This window comes from Nematolebias whitei, chromosome 4, assembly GCF_014905685.2.
Source record: "Nematolebias whitei isolate Nwh7 chromosome 4, NemWhi1, whole genome shotgun sequence".
Taxonomy (NCBI): domain Eukaryota; kingdom Metazoa; phylum Chordata; class Actinopteri; order Cyprinodontiformes; family Rivulidae; genus Nematolebias; species Nematolebias whitei.
The window spans coordinates 8,335,435-8,360,231 of NC_056501.1; the positions used below are offsets into that span (position 1 = coordinate 8,335,435).

Here is a 24,797-nt window from a genome sequence, read left to right on the forward strand (position 1 = left end):
GTGTGATACAGAAGCTAAAATGAGCACGACAGAAGCTAAAGCCAGCAGAAGAGAAGCTAAAATGAGCAGAACAGCGACATATGAGCAATACAGAAGCTAAAACGAGCAAAGTGAAGTTAAAATAGCAGTAAATAAGCTGAAATGAGCAAAGCACAAGCTAAAACAAGAAGAAGTTAAGTTAAAATAATCAGAACACAAGGTAAAACGAGCAGAACAGAAGCTAAAATCATCACAAGAGAAGCTAAAATGAGCAGAACAGCGACATATGAGCAATACAGAAGCTAAAGTGAGCCGACGTGAAGCTAAAATGAGCAAAACACAAGCTAAAACAAGCAGAAGTGAAGTTAAAATGAGCAGAACACAAGGTAAAACGAGCAGAACAGAAGCTAAAATCATCAGAACAGAAGATAAAATTATCAGAAGAGAAGCTGAAATCAGCAAAACAGTGACTAAATGAGCAATACAAAAGCTAAAATGAGCAAAGTGAAGTTAAAAAGAGCAGTAAATAAGCTAAAATGAGCAAAACACAAGCTAAAACAAGAAGAAGTGAAGTTAAAATGAGCAGAACACAAGGTAAGACGGCAGAACAGAAGCTAAAATCATCACAAGAGAATCTAAAATGAGCAGAACAGCGACTAAATGAGCAATACAGAAGCTAAAACAAGCAGAAGTGAAGTTAAAATGAGCAGAACACAAGGTAAAATCATCAAAAGAGAAGCTAAAATGAGCAGAACAGCGACTAAATGAGCAACACAGAAGCTAAAATGAGCAGACGTGAAGCTAAAATGACCAAAACACAAGCTAAAACAATCAATCAATCAATCAATCAATCAACCTTTATTTAGACAGGTAAATCCCATTGAGCCTCGAGGACTCATTTACAAGAGAGACCTGATTTCAACAAAGAAAGATGACAACAATGGACAACAGCAACAACAATAAACAGTTATAAAAAGTCATACTGCAGGTTTTTTTAATTTATTTTAATTTTTATTTATTTTTTTATTTTATTTTATTTTTTTTTACAAATAGGATGGCTAAAAGGAAAAGGTAACAAAACAAACAAACAAACAAAAAAACAGCTAGATTCTAAGGCGAATGTAGAAAACTAAACAAGCAGAAGTGAAGTTAAAATGAGCAGAACACTAGGTAAAACGAGCAGAACAGAAGCTAAAATCATCAGAACAGAAGCTAAAATTATCAGAGGAGAAGCTAAAATGAGCAGAACCGAGGCCAAATGAGTGACACAGAAGGTCAAATGAGCACAACAGAAGCTAAAACCAACTGAAGAGAAGCTAAAATGAACAGAACAAAAGCTATAATTAGATTTTTTTTATACATTGATTGGCACCTACTTTGTATTTTAAATGAGGCTGACTCCAAATGTTTATAGGTTGTACACTTTCATCTAATGACGACTTTCTGAGCGTTTCATTAAAATCCATCAGAATCCTAAATGTACCGACTGTAGACCACATGAGCCAACTCAGAATAAATTACGTGGCTTCAAGGACGCCGGTTCCCCCTGTGGTCTGGGAGCCGAAGGCTGGCAGGTCCCGTGGTTCTGCAGCAGAGCCATGCAGAGGCCCTAATGGCCCCACGGCGCAGTGTGGTGGCAGAAGACCTGAGGATGATAAATTAGCACTCAGCTGGAGGGGGCGGTTAAGGCCGTGAAGTGTTCCCTCTGACTCACCGGGGAGCCGGGTTAAGGTCAGGCTGTGTGGCGTGTCGGTTCCTCGATGTGTCGAAACACTCAGACACACAACAGATGTATCTGAATCCGTGCATCAGTTGCTGGAAACAAAAGCTTCGGCGTCTTCATCGTTTGTTTGTTTAAAACAATCACATTTCAAAATATTTATTTACTACCTTGTTGCAAACTACTGCAGAATACTTTATGCTATTTTAGCTGTTTGTGCATCAAAATGTTCGGCTCATTCAGGAGTTGGGTGTAATACCTTTTGTTTCTTTGCAGCTTTAAAATGTTTCTAAATACTTTATTTACAAACATTTTCTCCATGGAAATACAACAAAATCCTTTCAATTCCTTTAAAAACGTTATTTTTAAAATCTGCTCTGGTTTAGTTTTCATATGCTACTTTGAGCTTTTAGCTAGTATTTTCCAACTCAGTTTGAGCTCCATCAGCAGATTTCAGCAGTCATTCGGCTCTCGCACTGTACCAAGTCAAAGATATACCGTATTTTCTGCCGTACGTACGCATCACACCGCCCTATAAGTCGCATCTGTCCAAATATGTATAGTAAAGTGGAAAATTCCATAAATATGTCGCTTCCCCGCATACGTCGCATCTATTATGTGTCACAGCTGACGTGTCACGTTTGCTACGCGTCACCGCTGACAACCCAGAAATGTGGGCCGGTGTTGTGCCAAAAGTCGATGGCGGCCGCGAGAGCATACACGGGAGGACTTTAACAAGAATTTAACGAGATTAACACTTAAAAACAATTATCCGTCCACCTCCTCCTGTCCTCGGTCCTGTTCGTTTCTCTCTCCAGGTCTAGCTTTAGATTCCCAAAATGTTTTACGTTTTACTCAACAAACCGTTTTCCAGACATGAAAGACATCATGAAGGAAATCTGTTGATAGATCAGCCATCACAAAACAATTTCTGTAGAACTGACTGAGTTTTAGCCATTTCCTCTAAAGTCACCAGGAAGTGTCGGCCATCTTGAATCATCTTAAATCAAAAGTGAAGCAGTTGCAGATTAATGGTTTGAAAGTTTCAGTAAATATGATATAATTTGGTCACACACACAAACAAAGATGGCAAAAAACACATGACAAATCTGTCCGGACCTATTTTTTACACGTGTTTTAATTCAGAACAGGAGCTCCATTGTTCCTCTGTTGTTGCTGAAGATGAAGGTCTGGATCTCAGCAGCATCTCTGCCTCGGTCCTGACGTCAACATCCTGCGTTTCCTTCCCTCCACAGGAAATCAAACCTGTGAGATTCTCACTGTTCCTCATAAAGAAGCTCATCTTAAAGATAATCTCTGCAGTGAGGCCGGACCGGACCGGGCCGGGTCAGACCTTCCCCTGATTCATTTCCTGCTCGGGTTGTTTATTGGAGATCCGCTCGGTGCTGCTCCCTGGCACTTCAGCAGGTTTGGGTTCCAGCCTCTCCGGTGACTGATGAGGGCGGTATTTGTAGACGAAAGTGATCTATTATTTAAATGAGTCCAATTCTTCAAACCCGTCCAGCCGAGAAGCGGCGCCGCCACCCGTACGACAGCTGAAAGCAGCGATTCATCTCCTCAATCTTAACTCCCTCCGTTTTACTCCAAACATCTCCACGTTCTCTGGGGTTCTAACGTCTCAGTTTCATTATCGCCCGCCACCAAGAGGCAAAAACAGATGATGGTGTTTTTACCTGTGCATCTGTCTGTTAGCATAATATCTCCTAATCTGGGCAAATTTTATTAAAACGTTCAGAAGTAAACCAACTTTTTAAGTTGACCTGTTCAAGATGGCTGCCACAGTCAACTGACCTTAAGACGCACAATAAACGACCTTAGCAAGCGGCTTTAACGCTGTCAGTTTTACACATATTAACCTATAATGTGCATGGTAGTAGCTGAGAGTCATCCCCATGCTTTTCTCAGTACTTTCTACAAGTTTCATATAAATATATCTGGTGATTTAAGAGATATTTTGCTAACAGACAAGCACGTGAACACACACACTGAGATCTGGGCAAAAACATTCTCTATGTTTTCGGTTGTAGGCAATAAAAAAATCTTTTGGTATTTATTTAGCTTTGCAAAACTATAAATATATTTAAATCTAGTATGAAACCGTTTCCTTCGGTGCTCCAGACTCAACCTGACGGAAGAAAAACTAAAGAAAAACAAAAAGTGAGAGAATAAAGCAGGGACGAGTGGGTCGATGGACGGGGAGGAGGAGAGATGAAAAAGGGCAGCTGACAGAACCCGAGCGATGAAGAGGAGGGTGAAATAACGAGTTCTGGGAGGAAGACGAAGGGCAGGCCGCGCTGGAGAGGAATAAATCTCATTTCACCGTGGCTGCTGGTCACTGAGCTGATGAAACTAGATGAGAGGATGATTTAAAGAGGCGCGACCTCTGAGGCCCCGGGGCCCCGGACTTACAGGAAGACTTAGGAAGCCGACGTTTTTATGTTGCTCTTAGCGATCCGAGCCGAGGAGACGCGGAGACGGCAGGGTGGAGTTCCCAGACATAAAGTTTACTCTGAAAACCTAAGTGAGGCAAATAGAAACTGCATTTTCTTCAAAAAAATAAAGTGAATGCTGAATGACGTCACTGAAATCTGATGAAAAAGATGAAACTGAGTTGAAACCTAAATGTAGCTAAATGCTAAAAGCTACAACTAGCAAGACACTAGCTAAATTTAGCAAACTGCTAACTAAATCTGTACGTAGCAAAGAGTTGGAGAGAGATCTCAGTCTATTTTGAGATTTTTTTTGTAAATAAAGTTAAATATTTTGAGAAGTAGAAAAGTTACAAAAGTCATACGACCTATTTCCTGAACGAGCGGAACATTTTGTGTCAAACCGAATCAATCGCTTTGGACAAAAATATAAAAAGCACCACAATATGTTTTGTAATCCAGAGCCTGTTTAAGATTATTTCAAACTTTAAGAAGTGTTGTAACGGTGCTGTTTTCTAAAATCTGACTGAAATGGCGATAAAATGTTAATCAACTCTAAAAAGTCTGGAGTCAAACTCAGGAACTAAACGAGGCCAAAATTCAAACCTTGGTCCAAGACACAGGCCAACGTCGGTCGATGCATTAACTCAAGTCAGACAGACGACATCTTTTCGTGGTTGCAGGTTCGACAACAAGAGTTTGATCGGCCTCATTTGACGTTCTCTGCTGCTCTTTCAACATCAAAATCAAAGAATTACTGAAAAATCTAACTAAAACGTTGACACTAAGTGATTTATCTTTTTTTTAAAGCAGGATGAGAAGCGTTGAAAAATATTTTACATTAAAATATCATCTTGTGGGGCCAAATAAAATGTTAACGATACAATAGCTTTTAAGTATAAAAAAAGTTACAAAATGAAAAGGACCCCATTTCCTGAACATTTTGGTGTAGAGCGATTAAATCAGCCGCATGTGGAAGTGGTTAGATGTAAAAAAAATATATATATATGTTCAGGAACAAAAAACAGGGAAACAATGATGTGATCAGGTCCGACTTATCTCCAACGGCTGGATAGAAATGAGAGAATAAAATTGACACCACCAGGTGTGTTAATGGATCTCCATCTACCGCTCAAAGTAAAGACGCTTCTTCATACAACTGTATTTATGTGAAACATTCAATGTGGTTGATGGTATTGGGATCTCTCTGAAAACCAACGCAAACCCACATCCATTTGGTAAATAATTTCCAGAGGAACCAGCAGATTACTCCTCAGAGTTCTGGTTCTGAGGAACTCGTTCCCAACAACAATGATCTTGTTGGGGCCACGATGGGGCAGAGGCAGGGCAGCTGACTCAGGACCCAAAAGTCCCAGGCTCAATCCCCAGCCATTATCCCCATTTGCTCCCTGGGCGCCTATAGCTGCCCACTGCCCCACCTGGGTGTGTGCAATGGGTTAAATGCAGAGAACCAATTTCACCGTTGTATGGGAACATGCAATGATGACAACACATAGTTCTTATCTTATCTTACTTACCACCTAAAGCTTGCTTCATTACAAAATCCATGATTCCTTCTGCCGGGTATGGTTCTTCTTCTTAAAGCCAAAGACAGCTGAGCATGTAGCCACCAAGTCTGGAGACGGCTCGTTCCTTTTGGTTCCCCCCAAAACCCTTGGTCGGTACGTTCGTCAACTCTGCAGGACAAGAGGAAATGACCACATCAAGATTACACAGTAATTATAGCTGTAAACCTTTGGCCAGTGTTATGGAAGGTACAATTTTACCTTTGTTTTCTTAATAAAGACTCCAAATGCATCATTGATCCCCAACATACCAAGCATTAGAGCGACAATGAAATGTCTGCAACATTCATTACCTCGGTGACTAAGACCCACGTCTGGAAGGATGAGGATCAATACGCAGGCGGAGTTTATTTATGGCATTAATACGACCAGACGTGTCATCTTTGACTCAAAGTTGGTCATGAATACTTATGGAAAAATTTAAAAAGTGCTTTGTTTTTTTTTTTATCTGGACTCATGTAAACAACCCAACAAACAGGAAAATCAACTTGTAACCTCAAACAGCACCAACCAAAGATTACATTTTCCATATTTATTACACCTGGAGAACCAGAACAGGGTCTTTGCTCTGAATTAGACCCCTCTCGCTCCCATCCCATTTTCATTTTTGCTTCATCGGAGCTGAAAGGAGCTGGGCTGAAATGGGACGGGACGATCCATTTTTAACCGAGCGCTTCAGGGGAGGAGCAGCCTGGTTTTTATCCACATGAGCACGTTTCTCTTGTCCAGACAGAAGATTTGAGTAAAGTTACAGCAAATGTACACCGACGCCAGGGGAACGATAAAGATTTGACCTTGTCTGGGAGAAAGCAGGCCATCGTTTGGCATGTGTCGTTACAAAAACATAAATTGGGACGATTAAAGTTTGAGTTAACACAAAGGCATCAATTAGCAGCAGAAAAGACAGACTCCACCAGTCGGCAGAGGTTAGACCTGTATGCTACCGATCTGGTCAAAGATTAGCCGGTGCCGTCAAAAGCATAATTACTCATGTAACGTACAACTGTTTGGACTGTTTGGCCAGACTTTAGCATGGAGTAGCTATAATGACTAGCATCTAAGGCTAATGTAAACTATTTTAGATATTCTATTGACAGCATATTAGCACGGCAATGCTAACAACTAGCATATCAAAGCTGTAAACTTGCTGGATCGAACATGTCCTGAGATGGACATTAGTGTATGATGGCAACTAGAAATCCAAGCGTGAGCTCCAGCTAAATCAAAAATCATTTATCAAAAGTAATTATGAAGAAATAATATTGCAGGGAAATCTCAAGACTAAAAGTCTAAGTGCTATGTGTTGTCATCGTTGCATGTTCCCATACAATGGCAAAATTAGTTCATTTAACCCATCGCACCGGGGATACACCCAGGTGGCGCAGTGGGCAGCTATGCAAGCACCCAGGGAGCAATTAGGGATTAGGTGTCTAGCTCAAAGACACCACAACTTGTGGGAATGGCTGGGTATTGAGCCTGGGACTTTCGGGTCCTGGGTTGACTGCCCTGCCTCTACCCCGTCTCGGCCCCAAACTATCAAACCGAATTGAATCAAGTCTAATTGAAAACTTTAATTCCTCTTTTTCTGGATGTGAATCGCTTTTTTCGGATAATTATTTCCTCTGGTATCGGATGCTGGAAGGATTTTTACCAAAACCTTTTTACATTTGAGCATGATGTGTAACAATGGCAGCAAGTTTTTTTTTTTTTAACAACCAGGAGCGTTGATTAACATCTCAGAAGATCAAAAACCTCAGCTACAGCCCCAAATATCAAATGAGTTGAAAAGGAGGCATCGTGGACGAATTCCCGTCAACCTGGTGGCTGTGCTTTAGTATCTGACCACCGAGATCCTGGAGCTGGTGAGAAACTCAGCTCGTGACAACAGGAGGACTGGGATCATCTCCCAACGTCTATCCGTGGTGACGAGGAGCTCGGCAGACTGCTGGGAGGAGTGACCATCGCTCAGGGAGGAGTTCTACCTGGAATTCGGGCAGTTCTGCTGTCCAGGATAACCAAGAGGCCCGCCGGATCTGACAGCAAACTGGATCCAGGTGGATGGATTGGTATCTGTGGCCAGATTCTTTGGATTCACTGCAGGAGATCCTTCCTGCCCACAGCTATCAGCATCTATAACAACTCTAGAATGAAACCAGGATGATGAGCTACGACAAGACTTAATTTCCCTTTGGGACTAATAAAGTATTTTTGAATTGAATTGAATTGAATCAAGGCATTCTGCTTCAAAATGTCCTGCCCACATTATTTGTTTTATTTATATCTGTGTGTGTCCTGTACTTGGTATGTCAACATTTCACTTTCCCTGTGGTTATTTATTCATCCATGATTTATTAAAACTATATGTTCTACAAGAATATAGCACCAACACCCAACGTTCATCCATTTATCTTCCTCTGCTCATCTGGTTGTAGAGATAACAGGTCAAGAAGGCAAAACTGGACCTCCCTCTCCCCAGTAACACTCTTCACGTCCCCCTGGAGGTTCCTGAGATGTTCCCAGACCAGAGGAGATATATAATCCTTTCAGAAAGTTCTGGGTACAAAACCTCAGAAGGGAGAGGACCAGGAGGCATTCTAACCAGATGTCTGAACCACCTTTCAATATGGAGGAGCTCTGCACTCCTCCTGGTTGATGGAGCTCCTCACCTCATCTCTGAGGCTTTAGATTTTGGCTCAGCTCCTTCCTCACCATGACAGACCGGAGCAACGCCCTCACTACTGCAGACAAGACCACAATTTGTTAATTCATCTCCTGCTGGAAAGCACAGTTTCTTGATCCTCCAGAGCAATCTGTGAGCAGCAACGTGTTTCAGGACATCTTGTGTCGTCCGACCAGCTGCACGCAGAGAGGACGTTTTTAATTCATTTATTTTCAGCTTGTTTGTGTTTTGGCCTGTGGGGACGTGGGGGTCTGGCGTTTCTTATCGCCGCAGAAACAGACTTGAGGACTCTAATAGAATAAAGGACAGATCCTGCTGTTAGACAAGATCATCTGAAAGAAAAGGGCACACGCGCATGGAGAGACATCCGTGAATCAAGAACATTCAGTTTGTGTCATCAGTGCTTGGAAATGTTTGGTCATCTGTTTTTATCCATCCTAAATGAAACATCCCTGGTCAAGATTCCAGTTTGTTTTGTTGTTTTGCAAGTCATAGTTTTTGTCTCTTTTACATGATTTTGTTCTTTCTCACTCATTTTTATTGCAGGATTCAGTCCAGTCCAGCTGGTAATTAGACATCAACCCATTAAGGACTGATGTAATGTGTTTGCTGGTATAAATCCAGTTTCAGATTGATTTTAAATCCTGTTTGTGGTCTTCGAGGACAGGATTTCAAGGCGTTGCAAGAAGGGTGTTTGGTTTGGGAACCTCAGGGCCTTGTTTCTGCTTGCTGCAGGCGATATGGTTCTGTTGGCACCTTCACCTTCAGCGGGCAGTTTGCATTCGGGAAGAAAGTCAGCTCTTCTAGTCTGAGGTTCTCACTCGGTTAGGTTAGGAACCGTAGATCCAACCATGAATGCTCCCTCTGCAAGAATAATTCAACTCAGTCTCTAATCTCCGCTTCTCTTTAACAGAGACCGTCCACCTGAGAAGAACAGGAACATTTCCTGTCTGTTATCAAGCGCAGTGTCGCTGTCTGCCTGCAGTTACCTCCTCCTCCTCCTCCTCCTCAGACACCAGAGAACTGAACGGCGGCTCGTTGTGTAAGAGCTCATCGGTGGGCGGTTTGCATGGAGCAGCTCTCCATCTTACTGAACGTTTTGGTTCTGGTGATACTGGAGGAGCTTTAAAACCCTTACATAACCCTCTCCTTTATAAACTGGAGCCAAATATACCATACGATCACCAGAGGGCAAGCCTCCCTCGCATCATCTCACCCCTTCTTTCCCCTCGCGCTGCTCTTTCTTGTCCCTCTTCTTAATTTTAGTTATTATTTTATAATCCAGGCGCTGGCATCGGTGCATGGCGCGGGATAATGTTATCAGGACCAGGCAGGAAGGCTCACTGATCCTGCACCTTTAATTGGAAGTTTTTACAGCTGAAGATAGAGATGGAAGCAGATCGGAGGAACAAAACACAAATCAGTCTTCTGAACGTGTTTGTGGCAAACAAGAAAAATAAAATGACACAAATGAAAGAATAAACCGCTTTCTTTGTAAAGTGATGTTTCATTACTGCAGCCAGGCCGGCGTGGATGGACCCAGTGGATGGAGTTAACTGAAACTCTTCAAAAGTAATTTATAGCAGTACATTAAACAGCAGGTAAGTATGCAGGTACAAAACTGGTATAAGTATATCCATCATGTAAATAATTAACAAAAGAAGCGCCAATATGTACTTGGTATGTAGCTGGTAAATATCAGTTCAGTATAAGATTTGTACAAGGTGAGGAAAATACTTAGTAATTATCAGGTACCTGTCACTTCCTGGTAATTACCTGTTTATTATAAGGTAATTATGTAGAGAAGTATGCAGTTATGTACCTGGTATGTAACTTGTACGTATCAGTATGGTATCAGGTAAGTACTAGGTAATTATCAGGTACGCAAGTACCAAAAACATATTAGGTACGTATCAGGTACATCATTAACTTCAAGCAGACGTTCCCACTGGTTCATTTTCATCTTTAAATCACTTCTTGGTCTTCTGTCTTCATACATCTCCTCCTACATGTCTCTGCATGAGTGCAGCTACAGCGTGCGCTCTCAGGACATTATTACCTGCAGTGTCCCCTCAGTGCGGACTGAACTGAACAAAAGGGTCTTCTCCTGCTCCGCTCCTGTTTCCTGGAATATCTTACAAAAAGATCTGAAGCTCTCGACCTTGACCTCTCTAAGTGGCTTCAAACATCTGCTAAGTTCATGGGAAAAACCAACGCAGACATGTTCCTGTTTTTAGTTTTCTACATCGACTTACAATATAGCTATTTTTTTTGTTACATTTTTTAAATACCATTTTATTTTCACTTGTTGTTCTTAATTCGTATGTATCTTTTATGATTGACTATCGTTGTCTTTGTTGTTCCACTGTTGTCATCACTCTTTGTTAAAACCAGGTCTCTCTTATAAATGAGTCCCCGAGGCTCAATGGGACTAACCTGTATAAATAAAGGCTGAATGAATGAACGAGTCAGGTAAGTAGCTGGTAAAAAAAAGTACCAGGTGCCTGGTAATTATCAGGTCAATACACAGATAGGTACACTAGTACGTAAAAATCATGTAACTAGTGTGTAGTAGGTACACATTAGTTAACTAACAGGTATGCACCAGTTAATTATCAGGTACATGGTAAATACCTAGTAATTACCTGTAAAAACCTATTGAATTGTCAGGTAAATATACAGATAAGTATTCTGGTATGTAGCTATTACATATTAGGTAAGCACCAGGTAATTATCAGGTAGGCATCTTCATTTCTGAACGTTTCATTAGAATCCATCCAGTCGTTCATGAACTATTTTGCTAACAGACTAACAAACACACAGACAATCCTTTCATGGTGGTAAACAAAATTAGTTTTACTAAACAAGTGTTCACATCAACAGCCTCAACAGTTATTACAGTATTTTTATGTCAAATTATGACTCAAACGTTGGAAAATCGTTTTTTTATGTTTGACAAATTTATGTTTTGGTGAATTATTAGTGTGTTCGAAGAATTTCCGAAGTCTGGTGGTGCGTTGAAAGTGGATAATCACATATTTTTTTATTTTAACCTTGACTGTGAGAAGTTCCTGTCAGCTTTAAAAAAAGGTCAAACTGAAGCTCCAGAAACTCCAACGTGAGGAGAAGACCCTCCCGGTGACAGGAGACAAATTACAGGTGCGTCTCGTTTGTCCCCTTTAACTAGTTTAAAGGACAGATGGGAATAAAAATAAAAGTCGTTTGTGGTGCACACAGAGAAAACACATGCTGACAGGTGCCTCCGGGAAGCTTTTCATCCTGCAGGGACATAAAACTGACGGCAGAACCAAAAGCACCAAGATGGATCCTGAACGAGGCGCTCACGCCTTCCCCAAAGTCAAACAGGGACGTTTCAAGCACTTCTCAAGGTCAGAGTTCACCTGAAGGTTGAGGGCGATAAACGCAACACAATCCCAAGTCCAGATGTGTCGTTTACCTTAAAGTTTAGCATCAGCATTTTATTTTTCCATAAAGTCAGTCAATGTGAAACGTGAGATGAAAGCAGGCGAAAGAAGGAAGTTTCAAAAATAAAATCGGGACAATTCAAAGAAAATGATGTCAGACACACGTGAAGCTGAGTTCATCTTCATTAGAGCCAAAATAACAGAAATCCTGTCATTTAACTCGTAAATAAGGTTATTTAGAAGATAATGAGTATCGTTTCCTACATTTAAACATTTTTTGAAAGTTTGAAAGCATTCATTATTTTTTATTCCCAGTTTTGGGATGAATCTTATCTCTAAATAATAAATAGCTGTTTTCTTTTCCCGACAGCGTATTCGCTTTCTCATTTCTCTGTCGTCATCTGTGAGGAAACAAAGAACGACAGGGAGCTGCAGAAATCTGCTGCACGTTAACGTCACATGATGTGATGCGTTCATAAGTTTATTTATAAAGTCACTAGGGGGCGCTTGTTTTGTTACAGCTTCAACTTTTTGGTTCTGATTCTGTGTCTAGTTATAATTTGGATTTATTGAATTAACTTCCAGGAAAAACAAAAAGTCGTAATTTCTATTATTTAAAAAAGACATTTTGCTGCTAACTGCTGGAAGATGTAAGTCTTATTGAGCGGTTGTTTTATTTTTATTTTTTTGTAATTGAGTGAATCTGATGTCCTTATGCATGCTCAATAATCCAGGTAGAAAAATCCAACAAGGTCAAATGAGGTCATCTGGACGGATTCTTCTGAGTGAATCAGAGATTTTTTTTTTAAATAAAACAGATTTGATTTGTGAGCAACTCTCTTTTACTCCTAAAAGAAGTCACATCTTTGTTTTGTTGTTCTGTTTTGCATTGGGTTGACTCAAACCTGTATTAAAATGAGACTTATTGTGAATAAAGGTGTTTTTTTTTTCTGCTGAATTAAACTTTAATATGCACTTACAGCTGAAATTAGGAATCAACCCAATTCAAGATGGCTGCACACAGTTAATATGTTCGAATACAACGTCCTCTAAATGACAGATTCTGGGGTAAAGTTTATGTGATAGCTGAGAGTCCATCCATCTTCAAATAAAACTCTTTCATAAAGCCAGCGGGTGATATGCATTCTTATTTTGCTTTGTTTTCATGACAGCAGCATGAAGTTTGAACCGTCCGGGTTGCAGAGAAAATTAACTCTGTGATACTAAAAAAAATAATAATCGGGACAGTTGTTAGTCTTTAAAAGTTGTTTGGTTAGAAACTAAATCAAAACAAGCAGTACGTCCATGTTTCCGGTCGCTGAGTGGTTCAAATGGTGAATGTTTGTTGTTTCGAGATGAGTGTTTTTCTGGACTGGAATAAAACTGCAAATGTAAACAATGTTTTGGTGTAAGATACTTATATTGTTTTTAAGAATGGAGGTAGTTGTTTGTTTGTTTGTTTTCTTGTATGAGGCGGCACAGAGTGACAGATCCTGGTGAATGGAGGGAGCAATTTTATCCACCACCAGGTGCAGTGGTGGAGCTAGGGGGTGACTTATGGGGGCTTCGGCCACATTAGATTAATCTTCAGCCACCCCAATTTTAGGAAACTATACTTTTAAGCAATTGAAAACCTGGAAAGCATAGTTTCCACAAATGATCGGGGTGGCTGGTTTACATATATTGTGGCGGCCATCTTGGATTTTATAATAATGTCATCACAATGTCAGCACTGTATGTTTCCATACAATGGCGAAATTAGTCTCTGCATTTAACCCATCCACCACCAGGTGGTGCAGTGGGCAGCTATTGAAAGCGCCCGGGAGGCATTTTGGGGATGAGGTGTGCTGCCCAAAGACACCACGTGATGTGCAGTGACTGGGGATCGAACCTAGGACTTTTGGGTCCCAAGCCGGCTGCCCTGCCTCTACACCATCTCGGCCCCCATTTTGACGTGGCAACCCAATTTTCTATTGTGACCTTTCTTATGCCTAAAAGTAGCCGCCAAAATGGAAGGTGGTACTTCTATTTTTTTATTTTTATTATTATCTAGCTAACAAGATGAAGAGAGTATTTCCAAGTCCCCTCTTTGCTCTATTAGAATGGACAGAGGTTCTGTTTTAAACTCCGGCAGAACCAGAACGCATTCTGACACCTTTTATAAAACTATATACTTTGTTTGAGTTTATTTAAAATTTCAACTGAACACGTTTAAAACATCAAAACTGCCCAGATTTACATATATATATATATACATATATATATATGGTGATCCTAGAAGAAACCTTCCTTTTTCTTTAAAATAATTATTTTCTTTTTTTTCAATAAACATGATGGACAAACATTTTTCACTTTTTTTTTTCCCCCCTTGAATAAAATAAACGGTTGGTGATGTAGACAGAGGAGAAATGTTGCAGACTTTGGAGGATGAATTAATGATGACCTGCACTCAACATTATTTATTCATCTGACTTCCTGCAACAAATTATTCCCTCAGCTCCGACTGGAAGGCAAAGGGGGGGGCCCTCAGCTGAATTTAATTTCTCTTGTTGAGGTTTCAGCGACCTGCCACAGATGTTAAAGGACTTTCTGTCCGAGGAAGCTAATTTTAACTTTCATGGTTTAGATTTTAATTACAGCAAAGACGCTCTGGATGAACGATGGCGTCGCTCCTTGTTCTATTTCTGCTCTGATTGAATATTTAATGCCAGTAGCCTGTTTGATCACCGGCTGAACATTTTTACAAATGGATGGTAACTAAATCCAACACTTTACTCTGTCGGCTTTTATTTAGTTAGTTATTTGTTTGTTCTGCTGCAAAGATTTATATATTTAGACGCAGCCAAATTTGTTGAAAATAGTTTGGAAACTAAATAAATTCTAGAAGAAGTTTTAAAGAGGACCACCACCCTTAGCAATCTGTTGTACAAACCAAACCTCTCAAACTGGGTTATAGCCATTTTTTTAAATAACTTTTATGTTTTTTTTATTGCCCTTTATATATTTTAATGTTGAACAAAAAGCTGAGTAAACTATTAACATGAGTAACGTAGCTGGAGGTTATTGTCAGCTAACAACATGTGATTTTTTTAGCTAGTGTCTCTAAAAATTTATAATTTTTTCAAAATAAATGACCAATCTTTGTCTTAATATGAGTTCAAGCCATATTTATATTAGCTTTGGTGGCCATTGTGAATTCAGTTGACCCAAACTAATAAGTCAGAGGTATTTTCAATAATGTTGAGAAAGTTTCGATAAAATGTGATAAAAAGTGGATCATCAGATGTTTCCAATACTTATAATGGGAATTTAAGGGCACCCAGTGTAATTCTATGGGTTTTGGGGCTCATTTTGACCATCTTTAAAAGCCAAAAAAATAGCTTTAGAGCCTCTTGTTCAAATGTATAATTTGTGGCAATCTGCCTCGTTAATCAGTGTTTTATCAAAAAGACCAAATCTGAGAACAATCAGAAAATTAACAAGTTTACTTTTTTTTCATTGCAAGGATATGTGCGTAGAATTAGAAGCTATTAAAAGTTTGTGGAGATTGGTCAAAAGACTGCAGACTGAACAAAGGAGATCAAGAAAAAAACTTTAAATTTAAGTTTTATTAAACAAAAACTAAAAACGGTTGACGACGCAGCAAAAAGTTCAGTTTAACAAAACTAAAGAAGAGACAAAGAATGCCAGACTGATGAGAAGTGAAACGCTGAGGGACATTATGGACGGGAGCTGATGGGACGAGCGAGGACACCTGGGGACTGGTGAGAGTGGGCGGGGCCAAAGCTGAGCAGCAGAAACTGAGTGAGTTAGAATAAACTGATACAGAAAACAATAAACCTCTAAACAGAAAAATGAACATATTTTCTGACGTACATGTCGCACCACCAAGTCGCATCTATTATGCACCAATGCTGACAAACTGGAAATGTGGGTCGGTGTTGTGCCAAAAATTGATTGGCTGCCAAACAGCGGCCGCGGGAGCGTGCACGGGAGGACTTTAACGAGAATTTAACAAGATTAACACTATAGCAAAGGTGTGTCTCAGTTGAATTTTTCCTTAATAAAAAGGACTTTGATGGTCTAATCAGCTGCATTTCAAAAGCCAATTGGCGGAAGCGGGAGCGCGCAGAGGGAAGACTCGCTGTACATTTCTTCAAAATTTAACAAGATAACCACCTAAAAACAACAATTTGTTTGCTCAAATTTATAGTAAAGGTGTCAGTTTAACGTTTCCTTAATAAATGCACTTCAATGGTCAAATTAGCTGCATTTCAGCGGGGCGGCGCAGCAAAATGAAGCTGATTTGATGGTTGCTCCAGGCGAGCTGGACGGAGGTGACAGGTTATGGCAAGCCGATTGGGTCATTAAAAGCCACTTTTACCTATTACATGACACAACTCTGGTGCCATCTAGCGGCTGAAAATTGTAGTGTTCAATATTTTCAATGTCAGAATGAATGAAAACGGTCGACTCTCAGTCAAAAATTTGTTTATAAAGATGAGAAAAAAATCCCTAAATAAGTCACTTTAGCGTGCAAGTCGCAGGGCATGCAAATTAGGCAAAAAGGTGCGACTTATAGGCTGGAAAATACGGTAAACTCACGGATCGTGATAAAAAAAAAATTTGACTTTCACACTCGTGTGAACAGAAGTTTGTGGCAGGAACAGAACCGTAATCGACTGGAGCTGCTGAATTTACATGAAACGTGTAGAAGCTCAAAAGTGGAAAAGTCGGGCTCGTTAAAAAGGCAGCCAGTGATGGACCGGAACCAAACAGCTGTTGACATTTTCTGACTGAACTCATTCAGCCTGTAAGACAAAACGATCAGAGAAGACAAAAGACCCTCCGACGCCTCTGACACAAAGAGAAGCTCCTCGTTTGTTGACACTTAATCATCTGCTGGTGTTTTACCACGAGCTCTCATCCAGGACACATCGATCCGGGCTGAACATCAACGAGTAACAAGTCTTGTGGTGTTTTCAGTCTCCTAAACCAAATACCTGCTCCGCATGCCCCGTCACTTCTCTTTTAAAGCGACAGATTTCATTTATATTTTGTTTGTTTGTGACGTGCCACGCCAGCAACAACAACACATTTGACTGCTGGAACGTGTTCTGCAACACATAAAGGTGACCGGCAGCAGCTACTTTGGATATACTGAACTCTGATGTGGCTGCAGACCACCCTGACTCGTTCTCCTCCCTTCAGGCCAGGAGAGAGGAGGGTATGAAGGAGGTCATACATCAGCAGTGAAGCATTCGTCCCTTTGTCTCGTGGTTGGGTGACTGAAGCAAGAGAAAGACCAAAACGAGGGCAGAGTGAAAGGAAGCGATGGAGGAGGGAAGATTAACGGTTGGAAAGAAAGAGGAATAACATGCGGTACGAGTCGCTGAAGGACTTGAATAGTGAATTGTAGTTTTTGAGATTAGTGTTAACTGAGCAGGGAATGCAAGTAAATAATATTTTTGGTGCAAGATAAGTGGGTAGGAAGTAGTTTTTCTTTTTGCTCGTCAGAAGCAACGCAGAGTAACAGATCCTGGAGTGGAGGGAGCAATTTTATCCACAACCAGGCTCAATGGCGGAGCCAGGGGGTGGCCAATGGTGGCCCTGGCCATCATAGATTTAGCTCCGACCATCCCACCGGCCACCCCCAATCATTCGAGGGAACTATACTTTTAAGCAATGCAAAACCTAGAAAGCATAGTTTCCTCAAATGGTGGCCGGTTTGTCAAATTCAGCATAGAATTCGAAATCTTACTTCTAACCTACAAAGCTCTCAACAACCTAGCTCCATCTTATATTACAAATCTTATTGTTCCATATTTTCCAAACAGATCACTTCGCTTTCAGACTGCAGGCTTACTTAGGGTTCCTAGAGTTTCCAAAAGCAAAGTGGGAGGAAAATCTTTCAGCTATCAGGCTCCTCTTCATAGTTGCCAATTCTGCTTATTATAAGCGACTTTGGGATTGTTTTTTTTCTGAAGTCGCTTGTAAATCTTGTGAGTCGCGTTTTTTTGGGGTTGTTTTGAACGTGAACTTGCTTATATGGGCTTGACTTTAGTTCAGAGTGAAACTAGTTGATTATCTCCCAGCCAGTTGGGCTTGTTTTCATAGAGCTGGTTGCTTGTTTCTATCGCAAGATCTGGCAACACTGCTCGTCTCTTGTGGAACCAACTTCCAGGCTGACACGTTGTCCAGTTTTAAGACTGGGCTCAAGACATTCCTCTTTGATGAATCCTATAGTTAGGGTTGGCTTGTCGTGCTGCCATAGGCTTAGACTGCTAGAGGACAAAATGACCTCATTTATTAAATTGAATGTTAAAACTGAATAGTTTTCATTTGATACTATTTCTATCTTAACATGTGATTCTTGATCTGTCATTGTGTATCTGTTCCTCCTTCCTGTTCCGGTCGAAGCAGCTGGTTCTGCTAAAGGGTTCTTCCTCATGAAGAGTTTTTCCTTCCCACTGTCACCTTCATGCTTGCTCAAGATGAGAGTTCTGCGATGAAGTTAGACTTAACTGGCTCCTCAGATAATTAATGTGATTAACTTATTTCTTATGTACATGAATGTTTCTATTCAGTGCCATGAGATGACTTCTGTTGTGACTTGCGCTTTATAAATAAACTGAATTGAATGTGGTAGCAGCCATCTTGGATTTGAACGTGGCAACCCAATTTTCGAAAGTTACTTTTCTTACGCCTAGATGTAGCCACACATCAGAATGGAATGGTACTTCACTCACTGTCCTCAAGTTATCAGGTTCACAACACAGACAGACAGACAGACAGACAGATGGACAGACAGACAGGAGGTATAATTCCCCCATTTCGATCTGTGACAGGGGGACAAGTATACTAATAAAGTCATCCAGGAACAAATAATTATTTCTGCCAAAGGACGTTCTCCCAGCTTAATCTCAAAGTACGAGTTGTGGATGACTCTCAGCTACCACCACACCAAGTTTAGCTAAGCAGCGCTAAAAATAAATGAGCGATAGCTATTTACGTACAGGCAAGGGCCAATTAGCCGTGGTGGCCATCTTGAATCAGCTGTAAACGCACAACCAATGATCACTTTCTCAGAGTTTCATCAAAATCCACTGTGTGAGAGATATTTTGCTAACAGACAAACAGGGTTCACTAACAGTTGTGAGCAAAGATCATGCACAGTCAGCAGCACTACAGCAGCTTTTACTTTAATGTCGATAAAACAGACTGAGTCACAGCCACGTTTGTGTTTTGTAAGATAGGTTGGCTGTGGCGGCCATCTTTAATCTGGTAAAACCAAATTTTATTTAAATGTAGACGCCCAACGGTTCTAAGTGAGATTTTTTTGCTAAAAGATCCCTGAACGTCACAATTCCTGCACGTTCATTCTAAAATCTGACTTGTTTTTGGCTCCCTTCTAAAAATTGAACAGCAGGGGGTAAAGAATAAAAGATCAAGCTGAGTTTAAAATAATCCCGCAGCCCGTCTGACTCGAGGAGTCGTTTTCAGGACGTGGGACACGTTGTGACCCGTTCCACGGCGTGACACCGTCCAGAACATTAAAGCGGTTTGTTTCTTCGCTCCATCAGGGCGAAGAGGGCTGCGGTAAGAGAGCAGCGGCATACTGGGAGGGTGGGCGGCGAGGCCGTGTGGGCGGCGGGTTCGTTACGCCTGCCAACCGCTCCGAGGACGGAGACGAACGCTGCGAGGAGACGGAGAGCTGCGCAGAAAAACAAAAACACACCTGAGCTCCGGGGATTATGATTATTAATCCCACAAAATAAATCCAACCACCAGAATTCTGTCTATTCGTCATTTATTTTTATCTAAATGTTGTCATTTTTATTTTATAATTTTCTGCAGAACTCTGTGAGGATGTTCTGTTGTGAGAAACGCTCTACAAGCTCCCAAGTAAAGGGTGAGTCCAGCTAATTTTGATTAGACTTTAAAGTGTGAAGGACAAAATTAACAAACTGCTGAGCAACATCACAGAGGCCTCTGAGGGGCGGAGCTTAGTCACACGTTTTAAAAGGGATTTTACCAAACGGGAGAATTTTGTCCCCGGTTGGTTTTATAAAATAAAATAAAAGTTTTTTTATTTGTTTAAATTCCTGCAAAGTGTTTTATTTACATGATGTTACGGTTTTAGATCCACGTGAAACAAACTGAGACTGTAAATTCACCCGGAACATTTTAAACAATTAAATTTAACTTTTTTTCAACTTGAGGAACTGAGGATTTAAATGAAATCAGTTAAAATAAAATATTTTAAAAACTTAAAGGTTTATGAAAATTTAAGGTTTTATTATTGTTACCAGCAAAAAGTCTCAATTATACATCCATCCGTCATCCACCCACCTTCCATCCACCATCCATCCATCCATCATCCATCCATCATCATCCATCATCCACCCACCTTCCATCCACCATCCATCCATCCACCCACCATCCATCCACCCACCATCCATCCACCCACCATCCATCCACCATAGATCCGTAATCCATCATCCATCCATCCATTATCCATCATCCATCATTCACCATCCATCACCCATCCATCCACAATCAACCCACTATCCATCCACCATCCATCCATCCACCCACTATCCATCCATCATCATCCATCATTCACCATCCATCATCCATCTATCCACCATCCATCCATCTACTATCCATGCATCTTCCATCATCCATTCATCCACCCATGATCCATGCATCATTCATTCATATATCCATCCATTCATACATTCACTCATCATGCTACCACCATCCACCCATCATCCATCCATCCTCCATCCACCATCCACCCACCATGCATTCATCATAAATTCATCTATTCATCCATCCATCCACCCATGATCCATGATCCATCCATCCATCCACCCACCATCTATTCATCATCCTTTCATCTATCCATCCATATATCCATCCATCCACCCATCATCAATCTATCATCCATCCATCCACCCACCATCTATTCATCATCCATCCAACCATCATCCATCTATCCATCATCCATCCACCCATCCAACCACCATCCATCCATCATCCACATTCATCCATTCATCTATCCATCATCATCCATATATCCATCCATCCACCTATCATCCACCATCTATCCATCCACACACCATCTATTCATCATCCATTCATCTATCCATCCATCATCCATCCATCATCCACATTCATCCATTCGTCTATCCATCATCATCCATCTATCTATCCATCCATCCACCATCTATCCATCCACCAAACATCCAGCTATCCATCCATACATCATCCATCCACCATCCATCCAGAGGATCAGATATCAGGCCTAACATGGATTCAGTTTAAAATGATGATATCCTGACTAGTGTCAAAGTCTGTCCATCCATGTTCTGTACACACTTGACCCAGTATTGCAGTGAACTGATGCCTGGTCATTGGACAACAGGCAGGATAAACCTTGGACAGGCTAAAATCCATCACTGGACTAAAGAAGAATAAAGCACACACATTCACACTTGGACCAAGTTCGAATCACCCAATAACATAACGTTCATGTTTAAGGGCTGAAGATCTATGCACGCATGGAGATAACATGTGAACTCCACGCAGAAAGTCCTCAGCTGGGTTTTGAATCTGTGAGCTACTTGTTGCGAGGTGACGGTGTGAACCAACTCCTCCAGCTTGAAGTATCACAGTCTCATCATTACAAAAAACATAAAGCACCTCGGAGATTGAAGATGTTAAGTCAACCACCAGACGAAGGCCAATGGAGATGACTTAAGGTAACCATCACTCCTGAGGTGGAATTAAACCATCTGCCTGCAGGTTTTTTATGTGTTCAACTAGCTTGAGGGAAAATACAAGAACATCTGAAGCCTAAAGTCTGACTTTTGAAACAGATTTAAACTTAAAACATCTTTTAAAATCTGGTGTAACAGCAGTCTGCTGGATTATCCGCTCCATACTTAGCTACGTCCTGATTCTAATTATTGACCCTCTGTTTGTTTCAGGCCAATGAGGCCGTGCTGCAACGCTGCCAACATTGTGATGAACACTGGAGCCGGGCCAGGATCTGACCCAATTCCTGTCACCGACCATCAGAGTGAGGAGCTCCGTGATAAACGCAGCGATGGCGACGTGTTGAACAGAGCTTCAGAGGAACTCCCTCACAACTTAACTTCCTGTCTAACAAGAAGAACAGGACGAGAGCTAAAGTATTAAAATAATAATAATAATAATAAAGTGAGTTGGCTCCTCTTTGAGGCAGCTACCAACCACAAGTTATTTAACTGAGGGGTGGAACCTGCTGTGCAGTTAATTAGCCTGGGATTCAGGATGGTGGGATTAATTATACGGCTGAGTGAACAATAAATCTGTGTTTTCTGAGGGGTGACATGAGGGATTCAGGAAGGTCCAAATGTAGAGTTTGTCAGAGGACACCTGGATGATGAGCTCTGATGTGGCTCTATGAAAACAAAAAGTTTGAGATTAAAACGCTCAGATTAATTATGGTCTGTGAAAACTGGCAAATTAAATCTCCATCTTTAGGCTCATTTTAACAGCCTCTGTCATGAAACACTTTAAAATCAGACGTCTCAAACCTAAAGTCAACCCGTCACTGTTACACCTCTGAGCCTCAGAGGGATAGTAACATGTGATGTGACGACAGACCATGTGACCAGCCAGCCATAGGATTTAAGAGCTCCTATAACCGACTCTGTTATTTAATCCAGATTACAAAAAAACAAAGTCAATTTTAAAAGAAATGTAGTTTTTACTTTTAAACCAAATGGCAAAACCAGAAACCCACCAAAAATATTCAACGCTTATTTGAGACAGATTTTGACAAATTTAAACTCTTTCAAATTATTGAAAAATGGGAATAAAAAGACTCTTTGGGTCTTGGTGTCGGTGCATCATACAGAGGGGCTTCGTTTTATTTTTATTTATAGAATTGCTTCGTAAAAACAATTCTTTGACAACTCCGTTAGCACTCAGAGTATGTGTTGGGGATGACTCTCAGCTACTACCACACAAAACGTTAGCTCAATATCTGTAAAACCGAAGTTAAAGCCATTCCATTTATGTGTTTGCTAAATTTGATCGGCTGTGGCAGCCATCTTGTTCAGCCAATGATTACTGGTACTTCCACTGGTTGGTGGAATTTGTTCTACCAAACAATTACATGATCGCCCGTCGATAAAGAGGGCTGAGTCAAGACTTTAACGGAGTTGGACTTCTGAAACCAAATGTAACTTTTTACAGAAAACCAACAGTGACTGCTTTACATTAGTTTTAACAATTTACAATAATGGAGCATTTGATAGTTTTCATCTTCTGAACAGACAGGCAGCTTTTTGTCCTCATCAAAACAGACGCGGTTTTATATAAATAAAGAAGAGATTTAACAGCCGAGCTGTAAAATGGGCTTCAGCCACGGTGTCGCCAAACGCCAGCGCAGCAACAGGTGCTAAAGGATCGTTACCGGGGCAACACAGGTGCATCAGCTGCAGAGGAAGACATCAACAACACACTGAGTTCAGCTGAGTTTCAGGAGGGACAGAGACAATGTCCTGATCCAAAAACACGATGAGACGCCACTGGGAGAGCCGGTGCTGCTGAGCCCTGTCTCTGAATGTGTGATTTACCTGCACGCAGGTCGGTGGACTAAACTGTGAGGGCGGTGAGTCATTTTCACAGGAATCATAGAGACGTCCTGTAATGAGAACCTTTAGTCCACCCAAAGTCCATTAGAACGTCTGAGTGCTCGTTAAGAAGCAATAAATGTCAAATATTTTACTGTGAGTCACCGAACAGGAGACAAAACGAGACATGACTCAGAGTTGGCCCGAGAGGCGCAGAACCGACCCCAGAGGCTCAAAGTCAGCCTGAGAGATTCAGAATCACCCCGAGACATGTCAAGAGTCTGGACCAAAGACATACAGGTGGAGACAAGGACATACAGGTGGAGACAAAGACATGCAGGTGGAGACAAGCACATACAGGTGGAGACAAAGACATACAGGTGGAGACAAGGACATACAAGTGAATAATAAGAAAGACAGGAGAGGACAAAAACAGATTGGTGGACCAAAGACAGACAGGTGGAGCAAAGATGGACTGGTGGAGGCAAAACATGATGGAAACAAAGACAGACCGGTGGAGACTAAAACAGACGAGTAGAGACAAAGACAGACTTGTGGACTAAAAAATTACAGGTGTAGACAAAGACAGACAAATGGCAACAAAGACAGATGTGGAGAGACATAGACGGACGAGTAAGGAAACAAAGATGAATGGGTGGAGACAAAGACAAACAAATGGTGACAAGACAAATGTGGGGAGTCAAGTACAGACGGGTGGAGACAAAGACAGACGGATGAAGACAAGTACAGATGGATGGAGACAAGCAGATGGGTGGAGACAAAAACAAATGGGCAGATACAAGAAATGACAGGTGGAAACAAAGACAGATGGGTGGAGACAAATGGGTGGAGACTAAGACAGATGGTGGAGACAAAGACAAACTGGTGGAGACAAAGACAGACGGATGAAGACAAGTACAAATGGATGAGGACAAGTTCAGATGGGTGGAGACAAAAACAAATGGGCGGAGACAAGAACTGACAGGTGGAAACAAAGACAGATGGGTGGAGACAAAGTCAAATGGGTGGAGACAAAGACAGATGGGTGGAGAAAAGTGCAAATGGGTGGAGACAAAGACAGATGGGTGGAGACAAGTACAGATGAGTGGAGACAAAGACAAATGGGTGGAGACAAAGACAGATGGGTGGAGAAAAGTGCAGATGGGTGGAGACAAAGACAGATGGGTGGATACAAGTACAGATGAGTGGAGACAAAGACAGACAGGTGGAGATAAGTACAGATGGGTGGAGACAAAGACAGACAGGTGGAGACAAGACAAGTATAGATGGGTGGAGACAAGTATAGATGGGTGGAGACAAGTATAGA

General features: G+C 41.2%; 1 protein-coding gene across 1 annotated transcript in view; it reads right to left on the reverse strand.

Annotated features, from left to right (window-relative positions):
* LOC119408804 (complexin-2) overlaps positions 1 to 24,797 on the reverse strand; it is a 33,584-nt gene that overhangs the window by 3,893 nt on the left and 4,894 nt on the right. The window contains exon 2 of the mRNA XM_037675650.1: positions 5,688 to 5,846. Coding sequence (XP_037531578.1) covers positions 5,688 to 5,718 — 31 coding nt within the window. The 5' untranslated portion in view covers positions 5,719 to 5,846. The remainder of the gene's footprint in view (positions 1 to 5,687; positions 5,847 to 24,797) is intronic.